The sequence below is a fragment of the Eptesicus fuscus genome, chromosome 14 (genome assembly GCF_027574615.1).
Source record: "Eptesicus fuscus isolate TK198812 chromosome 14, DD_ASM_mEF_20220401, whole genome shotgun sequence".
NCBI lineage: Eukaryota > Metazoa > Chordata > Mammalia > Chiroptera > Vespertilionidae > Eptesicus > Eptesicus fuscus.
The window spans coordinates 51,325,773-51,341,336 of NC_072486.1; the positions used below are offsets into that span (position 1 = coordinate 51,325,773).

General features: G+C 42.3%; 1 protein-coding gene across 1 annotated transcript; it reads left to right on the forward strand.

The window, feature by feature from the left end:
- The first annotated feature begins 11,024 nt into the window (after positions 1-11,024).
- On the forward strand, positions 11,025-12,050 carry LOC103297302 (olfactory receptor 10AC1). The gene has a single exon (XM_008153990.3). It carries the CDS (start codon positions 11,025-11,027, stop codon positions 12,048-12,050), a length of 1,026 nt encoding a protein of 341 aa, XP_008152212.2.
- Positions 12,051-15,564: the final 3,514 nt, after the last annotated feature.

The following is a 15,564-nucleotide window of genomic DNA, read 5'->3' on the forward strand; positions in this document are numbered from 1 at the left end:
ATAAATGATTGTTTTCCTCTAGTCATCCTATGTGATAGTGTGTTTATGAATTTTGTGAAATTGAATCATCTCTCTATTCCTGGGAACATTGTCACCTGGTAGAAATAAGCTGTTTTTTAATAAAGGTTGAATTTATTTGGATAATATTAAAAGATGTTGTCATCCATAAAATTAATGTATACTTTTTGCATAATATACTTACGAGAATTATTTTAATCTAGGTTATGTAAACCTCATAAAATGAGTTGGGAAATTTTTCTTTCTTTTTTTCCATTTTCTGGAAAAAAACTTATTAATATATGGGGATTAGGTGTTCCTTGAAACTTTGGTAAAGTCCACTTGTAAAATTATTTTTCATGGGTGTAATGAAAAGGACAGAAAAGTTATCTTTTCAGTAGCAATTTCAATGTTACCAATGATTATAATTCTATTCAAGTTTTCTGTTTCTTCTTAGGCCAATTAGACTTGTATTTTCAGATATGTGTCTACTGTATCCATAAGTACTTTTTAAAATAATATTTTTCTATTATTTCTAATCTTTACTCTATCAATTTTAATTTCTACCTTTTCATTTTTTTAAGTCTATCTTTTCTTATTTTTCTTTGGTGAGAATTCCAGAAATGTTTTCATCTTCCTGGAATTTGTAGAGAATCAACTTAAGATTTTGGTTATACTCTGTTTTATTTCTCTTATATGCTCATAATTTCTTTAGGCATCATTGTAATTTCATTTATTGTTGATACTCTCTTGCCCTTTTTCTATCATCAATATTTCCATAAATCTACCCAAAAACATATGCAAAGACCCCAAAGAAATAAACTTTTTCTCCTTACAGCCAGAGCCATAAATGTTCATCTGACTCAATAACTTAACCAACCTCTTCTCTGCAGAAGTCAGAAAGGAGAAGGATCTTTTCCCCTGGAAGCAGGCATCCCACTAGGCGATGTGCAATCTGGTGACAAATGGCTGAGGAATGTGGAGATGATGTAAGTATTTCCAGTCTCTCCAAACACAGATCCCACATGACTCCAAGTCTGAGAAAACTCACAGCAACTCTCCAAGAGGGGGCAGAGGCACCACCAATCTGAGGACTCCCTAAGCCCAAACAGAGACTTCCCCTGTGTTGACATAACTCTTCACAGAAAGCCAGACTCCAGCCTAGAAAAACATTAGGCATAAAACTCCAAACTCGCATCACTGGTAAATTCTGCTTTAGGTCAAGGCTAATACAGCCTGAAGATCATGTCCAAGATTCTCTTGGCACTATTTCCATAATTCTGAACCATGACTATACTACTGTTTGTGTATGATATCACATCCGGGAGTCCTGATCACTAGGGAGGCCTGTCCAGACTGGATCCCTTCCCGATTGCTTCTTATCTTTTGGGGAAACTATGTGCATGAAAAGAATGAGGATGAGAGGGCAGTCCTCATTCTGAACTCTGAGAGCTAGGGAAAGGTGGGATAGAGTCCTATTTTGGAAAATATGTTGATCATGGCTCTTCAATATAATGACATTTTTGTACACTTTAGAATTTAAAAAAAATGTTTTCATAAGTAAAAATCTTGTTTAAAATCTCAAAACTGCATTTTACATGTAAGCCAGATCTCAATTAAGCAGTTTTTTAAAAATAGAAAGTAAGAGGAGAGGAAGTATAGACAACAAAAACAGACAACTCATTTGAGTTTTTTCAACTGCATAAAAATGGAAGCTAGGTGAAAAAAATGGGATCAAGAAAGCTTTTCTTTAAGATGGGAGAAACACCAGTTTAATTCCACAGAGATGAGGACTCTAAAATAGCCTAATTCATAGAAGAAGAGAATACAATAGTGGTGACCAGGGTCTGAGTGTAGGGGATCAGGGAGTTGTTACCCAAAGGGCATAAAATTTCAGTTATGACTGATGAATAAATTCTAGATATCTGCTGTACAACAATAATATTTTGTACAGATATCTGCTGTACAAAAAAAAAGAGAGACCCATGTCCAACTTAATCAGATTGTCACATTAAATGTATGCTGTTCGTTGTATTTCAATTATACCTCAATAAAGCTGTCAGAAATAAAATGTGAAAACAAAATTTGCTAATTAGACACAGGTGGTATTATTATTTTTATATTTCAGTCCTAAACTAAGGCTCAGACAAGGTAAATTAATTTCTAAAGAATACATAGCAAAAAAACGAGGCAAATTTAGGATAAGAACCTAGAATTTTAGAACCCCTGGTTTTGTTGCCAACTCTTTCCTTCTCCATGGGGTTTTGGTTCTGCCCTCACTTCCATCTTCTAGTGTAGCTATAACCATCATTCAATATTCTATCTTTAACAGAACTGTGTAGGGGTTGAAATAATTATTTAGTATCAAAAGGAGAATTTATCCTACTATATCATTTTCCATATAAATATTCTATGATGGTGGAGATGTACAAATTGGTTGATGGGCAGAAATTTTTACCTCTAATGTGGATGTCTCCCATGAACTGCAGATCACATGCCCAACTGCCAATTAGGTAGATCCACTTGGACAGCTAACAGATGTCTCAAACTTAATATATCCCACACTGAACTTCTGACAACTTCTCCTTCCCAAACTTGCTCCACCTGAAGCCTCATCTCAGGTAATGACACCTCTACCCTTCCTGTTGCTCAGACAAAAAATAGTCATTCTGGCCCCTCTCTTTCACACCCCATATTCAATCCATCAGGAAATTCTACTGGTACTACATTTTAAAATATTTGCAGAATATAATGCATTACTTCTATTGCCACTCTGATCCATCAAATTCTCCCTCATTCGGATTAGCGTAAAGCACCCTGGTCCCCTACAGTCTATTCCTGATGCAGCAGCCAGAGTGGTCAAACTCTCAGCCCGTGAGCCGCACCTACCCTGCTAGCAGTTCTCAACCTGTGGGTCGCGACCCACAGGTTGAGAACAACTGCTGTAGAGCCTAAGACCATCGGAAAACACAGATATTTACATTATGATTCATAACAGTAGCAAAATTACAGTTATGAAGTAGCAACGAAAATAATTTTATGGTTGGGGGTCACAACATGAGGAACTGTATTAAAGGGTCGTGGCATTAGAAAGGTTGAGAACCACTGCTCTAAAGCCTTTCTCAAACATCCTATTGAAAATTGCATATCACCTCCTCACATTTCCTATCCTTCTTTATTTTTCTCCACTGGACTTATCACTTCCAAATATGGTCTATAATTTACTTTACTTGGCCATTGTGTCTTCTCCCTAGTATAAGCATGTCAAACTCAAAGGCTAACATGGGTCAAATAAACAAGGTTTAAGTTTATGTGGCCTGCAAAAAAAAACAAAAGATTCAATTTTCATAGAAATGTAGGTTATTTTCAATAGAGACATGCTGAATACAAAGGGCTGAAATAAACATAAAATAATAGAACATTTTGATAAAAATTAATATTTTTTCTTGAACATTAACTTACCAGACACTGAATAACTGCACAAATTAATAAGTGTAATGCAAATAAACCTATTTTTCTTGTTCTCCAAAAGCAAAGTATTTCCTATTGTGCACACCAAACAAATCAGTCCAAGACTAATGACATGGCAATCGGCTGCTAAAATATTTGCTGCTAGTATTAGTGGAGAGAAATGGTGCACCTGTGCATAAGGCATGTAAGGGACATGAATGCAACACAATTATAGTAATCAGTCATTAGCAAACATTGTAGTTCGTTATTAATAATTATGTATGACAGGATATTGTAAAAATTAAATCACAAAATTTTTATTAAAATGTTTCTTACATACCGTTTTATTCGCTGGGCCACAAAAATATTCATTGTGGATGCGGCCCATGGGCCGAGAGTTTGACATGCTTGCCCTAGAATGTAAGCTCCATGAGGACAGGATTTTTTTCCCTGTTTTGCTACCTGATCTACACCTCAGAACCTAGATCCATGCTTGGCACATAGTGGGTACTCAATAAACATGCGTTGAATTGCTGAATCAATGAATGAGTAAATGAATTTAGAATAGATGACCTCATCGCCTCCTACAATGCTGGTACACATATACATGTGAACATGCAGGATAATAACAAAAAAATCAAGAGCGAGTCCTCAGCTCCCAAACTTAGAGGGAACTGCCAGTCTTCTAGTTCTTCCTCTAGGGTCAGGAGTATCCATTGGTGGTGGATGCTTCCTAATGCAGTTTCCTGGGTCCTCGCACACAAATGTGAGAGTTAGAAAGCAGATTCATTCATGCATCTCAACAGCCTCCCGAACCTAACCACTAGAAAACTAAAGACATCTAAGACCTATCAGACACCTGACACTTTACTACAGGTTCTAGAGCTGCCACCTGGCCCGGCTTGCAGAGAGGGGAATTGTTATGATGACAGAGGAGCAAGAAGCACTCTAGGGAAAGAGTGCAGTACCAATGGGACGGACAGCATTTTGGACAGTGGGCCACATGAGATAGGAAGTGTCATTTCTCTTTGGATAGTTGGAGAGTCACTGTGTGTGTGCCAAGCCCCACCTAGGTCTCCAGCCCTGAGGAGGGTTTTTGTGGTGAGTGCATTCATTACAGATGCCTTTGTTCTTGCCTGTCCTCCCTCTGGAAGGAACTAATATATTCCTCTCTCCCCACTCTCCACGGGTATATAGCAAGCTAATATGTGCCAACTAGACACAGCTAACCAGAAGCTGCTGTGGAAAACCCTCTGGGCGATCTCCCCTCTTACAGCCTCTCCATCTCTCACTCTTCTCATTTCAGCCCTCTGTCTCCTCTACAACTGCCCACTGCAACTCTACAGTCTGCTGTTTCTCATTTTGTCAGTGATGTTTCTAACCTCCAGTCACCATGATCTGAGTCTCCTTTCCACCCATCTCCAAGTCATCCTCCTCTCTGGACCCAGGTAAGGAGAAGTTTGGCATTTGTAGGGTACATGGGCAGAGAAGAGAAGGAAATACAAATAATGGAGCATGGAAATACGGAAATCAAAACAGTTCCCAATTAGGTTTGCCCCCAAAAAATAACTACTTGTGAGAGAAGCATTTCTTCCCATGAACCACCTCAAGTCAGACCCGGTATCCCACATCAGTAAATCATGGGGCATGTGGTGTTCAAGGTACTCTAACTTGTGGATCCCTTTAATCTGAGGTGCACTGAGGAGCCATGTGGTGTGAGGAACATGAGGCAGCTACAGATTCCAGAACTTTTAGATTCCATATATTTTTTATTTAATATCTTTGCCCAAATGCATCTCTTCTGCCTCAACTTTCCAACCAAAAACTAGGAGATCCCTATCTTCTCCTCAGGTGGCTAGAGGTTCTCATGGAGAGAGGCATTCAATGATCTGTTGTTTCTATAAAATAATGGGTAAGAATAGAATTGAGGAAAATATTACCTCTTCAACTTTTAGAGGCAAAATAGAGTATCCATGAAGATAAAGTCTATGATTATTATTTAGCTCCACGGGACACAAAAATTTGACCACACAAAAAACTTCCTGTCGCCCTGACCAGTTTGGCTCAGTGGATAGAGCATCAGCCTGTGGACTCAAGGGTCCCAGGTTCGATTCCAGTCAAGGGCATGTACCTTGGTTGCGGGCACATCCCCAGTAGGGTGTGTGCAGGAGGCAGCTGATTGATGTTTCTCTCTCATCAATGTTTCTAACTCTCTATCCCTCTTCCTCTCTGTAAAAAATCAATAAAAATATATTTTAAAAAACTTCCTGTCACGGTATTGTCAGGGGCTCCATGTATTCCTTGCTTCCTGGCCAAAAACTAAATCCCTACGCCCCAAACCACATCAACTACAGTGACCCCCCTACCCCCTTGAAGACCACCTGGCCCACCATTAGAGCCCACCTCTGGGCTGGCTGAACTCTGTGTGTTCTCATTTCATCTGGGCTTTTGTTGCTTTTTCTCAGCAAACACAGAAGTCTTTTCTGGAGACTTGTGGGTAGGCAGCAGGATGGAGAGAAGAGTATCCCACTGGAAAGAACTCCTGAAGTCAAAATTATACACACAACTCTCCCAGGTGAAGGATCTGCTGAGGGCCCATGGCTTTCTGAGACAATGTTCCAAAGATATCAGTGTGCTCTCTCCTGTACGGTGGCTGGACTAGGATATCAATATATTTTTTTCACCAGTGGGTTGTTGTTGTTGTTTTTCCAGTTTAATAAATCATGAAAATACCCTGGCAGAACTGAGATAACCTTGATTTCTTCATCCAAGCAGCTGCCTTGCCCTATTCCTTAGTTCCAGCTCTCAGTCTGTGACCAACAAGAAGCAAAAAAGCATCTTTTAGTAGGAGACTCATCTGAGTTGTTGAAGGAACCCTCTTGCTGCTCTGTGGCATAAGATGCAGTTTAGAAATTAAAAGTATTTTCAAACCTACTAAAACTGAACCCTCTTGCTGCTCTGTGGCATAAGATGCAGTTTAGAAATTAAAAGTATTTTCAAACCTACTAAAACTGACTTTATGAAAAATGACAGTTGATCTTAAAAACAAATTTAGACAACAAACTAGTTTCCCTATATAGAAAAGATGTTAATATTTTTTCAAGTCAATAAAGTGACTGACCCTCAGGCCTAGAATACTTTTCAAAATGTAACAGTACAATGACCATGCATTTATGTTTGATAAGGATGTCCTTCACAGTCCCAGAATGGGGACAGTCTCTTTGCCAGACAAGTTTTGATGTTGAACATTAAAGTGCTGGTTTTTGAAGTATATCCCTGTTCTTCTGGAGGAAGCCTGGGTCAGAGATATCCATTTAAATGGATACTGCTTTGTTCAAGCTGAGAATTTTTTTAAAGCATCAAAGGCAGAGACCAAGCTCTAAAATCAGCAGGACTCTTAGATTTGTGTGGTTCAAAGCTCCTCTTCAGATGAAATTAAAAGAGAGCATGAAGCCTGAAATGATACTTCACTCAAAGTCCTAATCCCACAACTGATTTAAGAAAAGAGAATTAATAGTGGTGACTATTTAGGGGGCTCTAAACACAAGTGCACACATTGTTGTAATTCTAAATTGTCAGGAAACCTGAAGGATAAATGTTGGCCAAAATGCAAAACCCAAAGTAACGTATTGACCCAAAGCTGGAGAATTAAAAGAGTGCTTGTGTAACCACCACTTTAAGAAGGACTTCTGAGAAGACACGGAAAGTATGAAGGGCATCTTACTTTTATAACATGTAGGATCACTAAATACTTCAGTAAACACCATAAAGGGAGGAAAGAAAGAATGTCCGTGTAAGGAAAATATTCCTTATTAAATCTATTTAAATGCTTTTGGGGACACAGATTCCAACAAGAAATAACAAAGGATTTCTTTTATTTAGACTTCCAAAAACTTTTCACAAGCTATCTTACCAAATTTAGTTATCAAGGACTCAGTAGACTGCTTTATCACATGAAAGGAAGTGGCTCACAAAACGGAAACACAGGTACAGAAAATAGGCACCTACTGGGGTCGAAGCTGAAATTATAAATGGTTGGAAGAGGGAGCACACAGTAAAATCTGTGAATCCAGAGATGATATGTAGCTCCTCTGAGTAAAGGAAATATCAAACTGATGAGAAAAACACCACAAAAGATAAAAGTTTGCATCTGAGCAAGAGAATGGTAATAAGTTTTAATTCAAAGTTTGTATTTTAGAAAACATCTAAATTTGAAATACATAATAATGTAAATATATGTATATTAATCGGTTTTGAGTTATCTGTCATAAATCAAGGAAAAGACTAATGACATAAGAAAAGGAGTCATTATCGTAATTATACTTGTCAGCTGCTATGCAAATGTAGCACAAAGGCTGCCACAATACTATAGAAGTTGGGTTCTAACTTAGGTCAAAGGAACTAAAAAAAAGTCTGGAGGCTTGGATAGAAACTAATTATAAAGATTTATTCCAAGGTCTTAGAGTTTTCAAACTGGGAATACAGCTAGGCAAAACCTCAAAAATGTTCAGAAGGAAGAAAAATTGTGTTCTTATAGTTTAAAGTGCATTCTTGGTAATAATCAGCCCTGCATTCTTAGCCCTAGGATTGGTCCAGGATGGCAATCAGTTAGATGTCAGGTGGTCAAAATGATGGATGTCTGGTGGTCTAGAGAGGGGTTCCAGAGATCTGGTCATGTCTAGTGGTCTGGAGGAGCCTGACCTGTTTGCCTCGCCTATCTTCCATTTCATCCCTCTTTAAATGTGCTTCCATTGACTATTGAAATGACCAATTTTAAAAAAACATCATTATTACAGGTAATTTTAATTATTCTGCACTGTGAAAATCAAAGCCCAGCTCTGCAGCTGCAGCCCAGTGAGGCTTTCAGCCACATCCCAATGTCCTGGGCCACCGGCCAGGCATTACTCTGTGGGTGCTCCATTGAGCATCACTCAATTAGAAAAGCAAATCTGCCAGAACAATAACAGCAGCAGCGATGAATGTCAAAGCTAAGGAGAAATTATTTTTAGATTTGCTATCTTAGACTATCTGTATTGCTGCTTACATCCACAGGGCCTCAAGAGAATGTCAGCAAAGGGAAATCTGAGGACAGCAAAGCCTAGGAGAGTGCAGCTAATTTCTAGAGAGGGAGAGTGGGAGATATGGGAAGAAAGGTAGGGTGTGTCTTAGGTGGGAAGAATTTTTAGGAGAGGTCTAGGTAAGGAAGACTATGTTGTGGATAGGAGCATGGACTATGAAAGGCTTGGGTGTAAAATCTGGCTTTACCACTAGCTCATGACATCTAATTCTTTACGCCTCCATTTCCTCATCTGTACGATGAGTGTAAGAGTCGGCCTACTTTATTGAGTTGTCTCTAGGATTAAATGAATTAAATGTGTAAAGTCCTTGTGAGCATTTGCCAGCTACTCTCTTAAGCACAGCTAATATTGTTGATACTATGAATCACCTGGAAGAACAAGAATATCTGCCCTTCTGCCCCTGGGGAAGGTGCGGGGGGGGGGGGGGAGAGGGAAGGAGGGGCTCAAGCAGGCCTTGTCATCATTTCTTTTCCCTCTGTAGCTTCAACAACTCTGATAGAGCTGGGTTTTGAATGGAAGTGTCTGACCACTCTCATCCTTGAAGAGAAAAGACTTTTGTGACGTACATTCCTTGAGTTTGCAACAAATCCTCCTAAAAACTCCAAACAAAGTAGAAACATTCCTCAGTCTCCTTTTTGTTTAGTTGGCCTATGTGGCTCACTTCGTGGACCTTGCTTATAAAAAAACATGATCTATGTACAGTATGCAGTTATTGGCACCTCCTCCTGGCCTTTCTTGTCATCTCCGTTTCTGTGCAGTATAAACATGAAGGCAAAAGAAGTGTATCATTTCTGTCCCTCAGCCCTCCACCCCCTGCTTCTCCACCCCCTGCTTCTCTAAGAAGAGAGGAGTAGAGAAGAGCGAGCAGAGGCAGAGAGAAGAGAGCTGCCGTGGGTCCCTCAGCAGTTACATCCTGCCAGGACCTCCAGGACAGCCAGGCTTCTAACTCTTGTTCACATCTGCAGCTACACTTGGCAAGGAAGAAGCACTCAACAGAAAAAGGTTTGTTAAATTTGCTCAATAGACTGAATATTGGCCAAAAAAAGTGAGGGTTCTAAAACACAAGGGAAATTATTCCATCTCCCTTAGAACCACCCAAAACCCCACTTTACCTGTCCTCCATAAGACTACAAACATCTGTTTGGAGACATTCCCCCCAGATAACAAGAAAAAGCACAGGTTGACACTGATAATTCTTCAGAATTCTCTTCTCCAAAAGGAGCACTAGCTAGCAAAGCCCAAGCTCTTTGCATTCCTTCCAGCTCTTTCATCTGACCATGCCCTTAACCCAGCTTTATTGCAATTGCACTCTACGGTATAAAAGCTATGCACAAATTCCATTTCCAACATTGATTATAAACCGTGACTCCAAGTCACTGAGAAGAAATAATAGTCGAGCTTACAACTGAAATTAATAAAAGAGATAAGGAAATAAGAGATTTATAAATAACTATTGGAAAAATCAAACATCCTCCTCTTGTTTGCATGGCCTTGAATTTCTTACCACCCCATGTTCCCCCACACTAGAGTTTTATAACAAGCACAGTCGACCTACAGTAGGCTATCAATGTTTTCCAAATATTGCCTGCAAATGAGTCAGCAATAATGCTTAGAAAGAAACTGTGTTCAGTTGGCAAATTTGAAATGTACTACTACTCAGAAAGGCGAGTTAGAACAGATACACATCACTTCTAATAAAAATGTTAGGGACACATTGTTCCTGATGTGCCCAGCCAGGCCCTCCCGCTAACTTCCCCTGCTCCCTATGTGTCTGCCTCAGTGCCTGGCACACACTTGGGTCTCCATTTAAGACTAAATTACTATGGACTGACTGACTGTAGTGACATTTTTTACAGCCCCATTTGGAGTCAGGGGAAGTTCTGAATTCAGTCTCAGGAATGCAGATTCTATTCATAATTTTCTATGAGCAGTTAAGCCCTTCACCACTACCATCCCCAGCCTCATTTTTCTCTTTACAGTTATGAGGTTGTAGGACATGAGCTCAAAGGTCTTCATCTGCTTTATGTTTCTGTAATTCTGTGACACATACAGAAAGCAACTCAGACGGGACTGGACAGAACAGGGAGGAGGGAACAGAGGCAGAGACTGAAGACACATTTCATGCCTTGGGGAGCTCAGGCTAGGCCCCTCAGAATGGTAACGAGTTTGAGGGCAGGAAATTCTTTGTAGGTGGAGGTCATGAGTGATGCATTGTAAGGAAAGAGTCTAAAATCGAGGCTTCCTTGGAAAGAGCATGTTGAGAAAGCAGCTGTGAGAATCTGGTCCAGGAGGCAGGAAGACCTGCACCATGTTTCTGAACCAGTTAATAAGACATCCTCATGGGGAGGGGGCTGGGAGTGTACCGTGTACCTACCACCGCTCTCTGTATCCACTACTCCCTCCCACCCTCTAACTCCCACCTGGCGAGGCTAGAAGGGTGGCACCCCACAGCTTGCCTTTCCCTCATTTCTCTCCCACAGGTGTCTCTGAGCGGCCCACATGGACAGCCTCAGCAATGCTACCATGTCCCGGGGTTTTCTCCTTCAGGGCTTCTCTGAGTTCCCACACCTGAGGCCTGTGCTCTTCCTGCTGCTACTGGCTGTGCACCTGGTCACCCTGAGTGGGAACCTGCTCATCCTGGTGGCAGTGGCCTACATGCCCAGCCGGCCACCCATGCTGCTTTTCCTATGCCAGCTGTCAGCCATTGAGCTCTGCTACACCCTGGTGGTGGTGCCCCGCTCCCTGGCTGACCTGGCTGCACCGTGCCTTGGCCTCGGCAGGGGCTGCCCCATCTCTTTCCTGGGCTGTGCGGTTCAGATGCAGATGTTCGTGGCACTGGGTGGGGCCGAGTGCTTCCTGCTGGCCGCCATGGCCTATGACCGCTACATGGCCATCTGCCACCCACTGCGTTATGCGGCTGTGGTGACCCCGGGGCTGTGTGCGCGACTGGCCCTGGCCTGCTGCCTTGGGGGACTGACAGTGTCCGTGGGGCTCACGGTGGCGGTCTTCCACCTGCCTTTCTGTGGCTCCCACCTGCTGGTGCATTTCTTCTGCGACATCACAGCGCTGTTGCACCTGGCCTGCACGCGGAGCTACATGGATGAGCTGCCCCTGCTGGGTGCCTGCCTGGTGCTGCTGCTGCTGCCCTTGGTACTCATCTTGGCTTCCTATGGCGCCATCGCCACCGCCCTGCACCACCAGCACTCCCCTGGGGGCCGGCGCAAGGCTGCCTCTACCTGTGGCTCGCACCTGGCCGTCACCTTTCTGCATTATGGCTGCGCCACCTTTATGTATGTGCGGCCTAAGGCTAGCTACTCCCCGCGGTGGGACCGCACACTGGCGCTCATCTACACCAATGTCACACCGCTGCTCTACCCATTCATCTACAGCCTGCGCAACTGTGAGGTCATGGTCGCCATCCGCAGGGTGCTGGGGCGGTGGCAGCTGGGCCAACCACAGGGTCCGTCTGTACGAACCATGACAGCAGGCAGGGGCCAGGCCAGAGTAGGCAGCTCTACTCCCTAAAGTTTTGCCTACAGGAAATATCATCAGGAATGCCCCCAGGGGGGACTCAAGGACCGGATTCAGGAAAGAACCAGGAAGCGTGTCCACAGAAGGAGAGCCTGCTAGCAGTTGCTCCATCCTCCACCCCTCCCTGGAGGAACAGCCAGAGACAGTGTGGTATGGCGCCTGAGACCTGCCTCTAGTGCTTTTCACAAGCACGTGCTGATTTCTTCCCAACCCTGGGGCCTGCATGGTGGTGGGCTTGCAATGATGTGGGAAGCAAAATGCATGGCTGCAGGGAGCTCGCAGACAGGGCAAGTATGTATGTACAAAAATGTTCATGTCAGCACTGTGTGAATCAGCAAAAGATTACAAATTGTTTAAATACCAGCATGTGACTAAATAAATTACGGTTTATCTCTATAATGGAATCCTATGCAGCAGCCAAGAAGGAGGGGAAGGGGATGGGGCGGATCAGGGGAAGAAGGAAGAGAGGGGGAGGAAGAGGAGGAGGAGAAAAAGATTGATCTGTGGCATACATGGAACCATCTCTCATATATGTTGTTAAGTGAAAAAGCAAGGGGCACAATAGTATGTATTAAGGAGTCACCCTTAATTCTGGCCTTGTCATTTGCTATTTCCATTCCTGGAAGGCTCCTCCCTCAGATCTTCACAGGCTGGCTTCTTGTCATCCAGATGCTGTCTCAACTCAAATATCAACTCCTCATAGAATAGGGGCCTGCACTGGTCACTCTATATAATATCACCTCTCTGCTCTCTCTGACATCATCATGCTTTAATTTTCAAGCATCCCTCATTATTGGAAATTATCTGACATTTTGTAATGTTTTAATTGCCTGCTCCTCCCAATAGAATATAAATTCTGTGAAATCTGCCTACTTCACTCCCTGTTCCTGAACAGTGTCTGGTATGTAGCTGCTGCTCAATGTTGAATGAAATAGTGAATGAAACAGTGAATGAAAATCTCAGTTATGGGGAAAGAGGCAGCTGTAATGGGAAAAGGGATTTCAGGGGCAGATGAAAGACACTTAGGGAAGGCTTACTGTGTGATATGTGATCTAGCCCTGTCTCCTTCAATCCATTGAGCTCCACAGTGAATGTTATGGTCTGAGAGCATTTATATATTTTAAAAAACATAGAATATAATGTGTGTGCATGCTGTGTATGTTTGTATATGTCCTATATGGTTTACACACACACACACACACACACACACACACACACACACACACACACACAGAGTCTGAGGAACTGAGGGACAGAGGTGGGGCAGACCTTTACTTTTCACTGAATACTTTCCTTATATACATATGTGCATTACTTATTCAGTAAATGCTTACAAAATAAAAATAAAAGCTAAGGAGAGGAAGAGAAATACACAGAGGAGCTTATTGTTGTTGTTTTAAGAGCAATCAGAAAAATAGGAGAAAATTCAACACTGTGTGGCATCATGGAAACCAAGAAAAGGATGGATTGATCAACAGTGCCAAATGATACTACTATTTCTAGAATAATATGATACTGGTGCCAGAGATGTCTAATCCAATCTAAAGAGCACCAAATTCACTTGTATGAACCTTAACAAAGCATGTGCAAAGATCTGGCAGGCGAATAACGCAGCCCACATCCTGAAATATTGTCTAGCCAGAGACCATGCCATGGCTGTCAGGCCCCAGCCACTCCTTGTGTCTTTGCTCTTGTTTTTCTTGTTGTTCCTAGATGAATTGAGGGTGCCAAGGTGGTGACAGATTTTGTTTTGCTGGCTGCTCTCTGTCTCTCTTTCCTATTTTATAAGGGAGTTCTGAGATGGGGAAGCCAATGGAGTGAAGGTCTGGAAAGGCTAAGAAGTGGCTTGGGAGCTGAGGTTGAGATCACAAGGCAGATCAGTCAGTGTTCTGATTGTGTTTTTTAAAAAATAACAATCTATTCTAGTAAAAGAAGCGGAAAGTCATTTATGAAAAATATTTAGAAACCTGTAGAATCTCTAGGAAGGTTGTAGAGTTGGTAGTGGAGGCAGGGAAGCTATGCCTCACAGTTCTGCTGCTAGGGACAGGGCATGTATCATGCTGGGGGTCAGACACCAGACCCTCTGCCCTGAGAACCTAGCTGTTTCCATCACCTCCTTCATTACATGGGATGCCTACTTCTTCACATCACTCTTTCCTGAAACAAAATCATGCATGGGCATCTGACTGAAAATCTCAGTTATGGAGAAAGAGGCAGCTGTAATGGGAAAAGGGATTTCAGGGGCAGATGAAAGACACTTAGGGAAGGCTTGCTGTGTGATCTAGCCCTGCCTCCTTCAATCCATTGAGCTCCACAGTGAAATCAAGTACCTGTCAGTACTTGATTTATGGTTGGGATTTATGGTTTTTATGGAGGATGCAGTTCCAGCCTGGCCACAAGGCAATGGAAGGAAGTCTAAGAAGGGTGCAGTTACGGTGTGGTTATGTTTGCAAAATATGGGCCTACTTCAGCTTTGTCCAATGTCACTGCTAAACCTGAAAGTCGTGTATCACCGATGAAATGCTTTGCTGCATGAGTAGCTGAAAAGCTGCAGCAGAAGAAATTCACTCTCAGTTTTGCTTTTTTAAAGATTTATTTGATTTCTGGTGGTGGGCACATGGTGCTATATACAGATTTTGTAACTTAGAAATCCACACATGAAACCTATATGTTCATCTTGACCAATGTCACCCCAATAAAATTTAATTAAAAAAAACATTTTACACACAATATTCTTGGAAATTTATGTTATCAAAAGTATGTTGTGATATAAATTATATTTTCCTATAAGCACAATATGGGGACTATAGTTAATACTGTATTGCAGATTTGAAAATAGCTAGAAGAGTGTAACTTGAAAGTTGTCTTCATAAGAAAGAAAATGTGCAACTATGCTCTGGGAGCTTGGGGATTTATTTTGATTTTTTTTCCACTGGACTTGCAGATAGGTGGAAAGAGGGAGGGACTGTGTGGCAGCACCCCTCACTCAGGGCAGCACCTCTCTCTCCATCCATTCCCCACGACACTGGCAGTAAGTTCAGTATTAGCAGGGACACAGGAAAGATGGAAAGGGGTCCTTGTTGCTTCTGTGTATAGCTTCTGGACTCATGTTTGCTCTTAGATAGCCATTCCCAGCCCCTATACTCACTTTCCTTCTTGGCCTCCCTTCTGGCTTCACTGTCCCCATGCCCACCGCAGTGGCCAGGTTTCCTTGGCGGGAATCTATTCCCAGCTGCCCTCTGCAGCCCCACCATCTGGGAGCTCTAAAGTTGTCTACACTAAATACAAAGCTTGAGGAGCAACCCCAACCATAGAAGCTTCTAAAAAGGTATTTTGAGCCCAGCTGGTGTGGCTCAGTGGTTGAGCATCAACCTATGAACCAGGTCACTGGTTCAATTCATGGTCAGGGCACATGCCTGGATTGCAGGCTCGATCCCCAGTAGGGGGCGTGCAGGAGGCAGCTGATCCATGATTCTCTTTCATCATGGATGTTTCTCTCTCTCCCTCT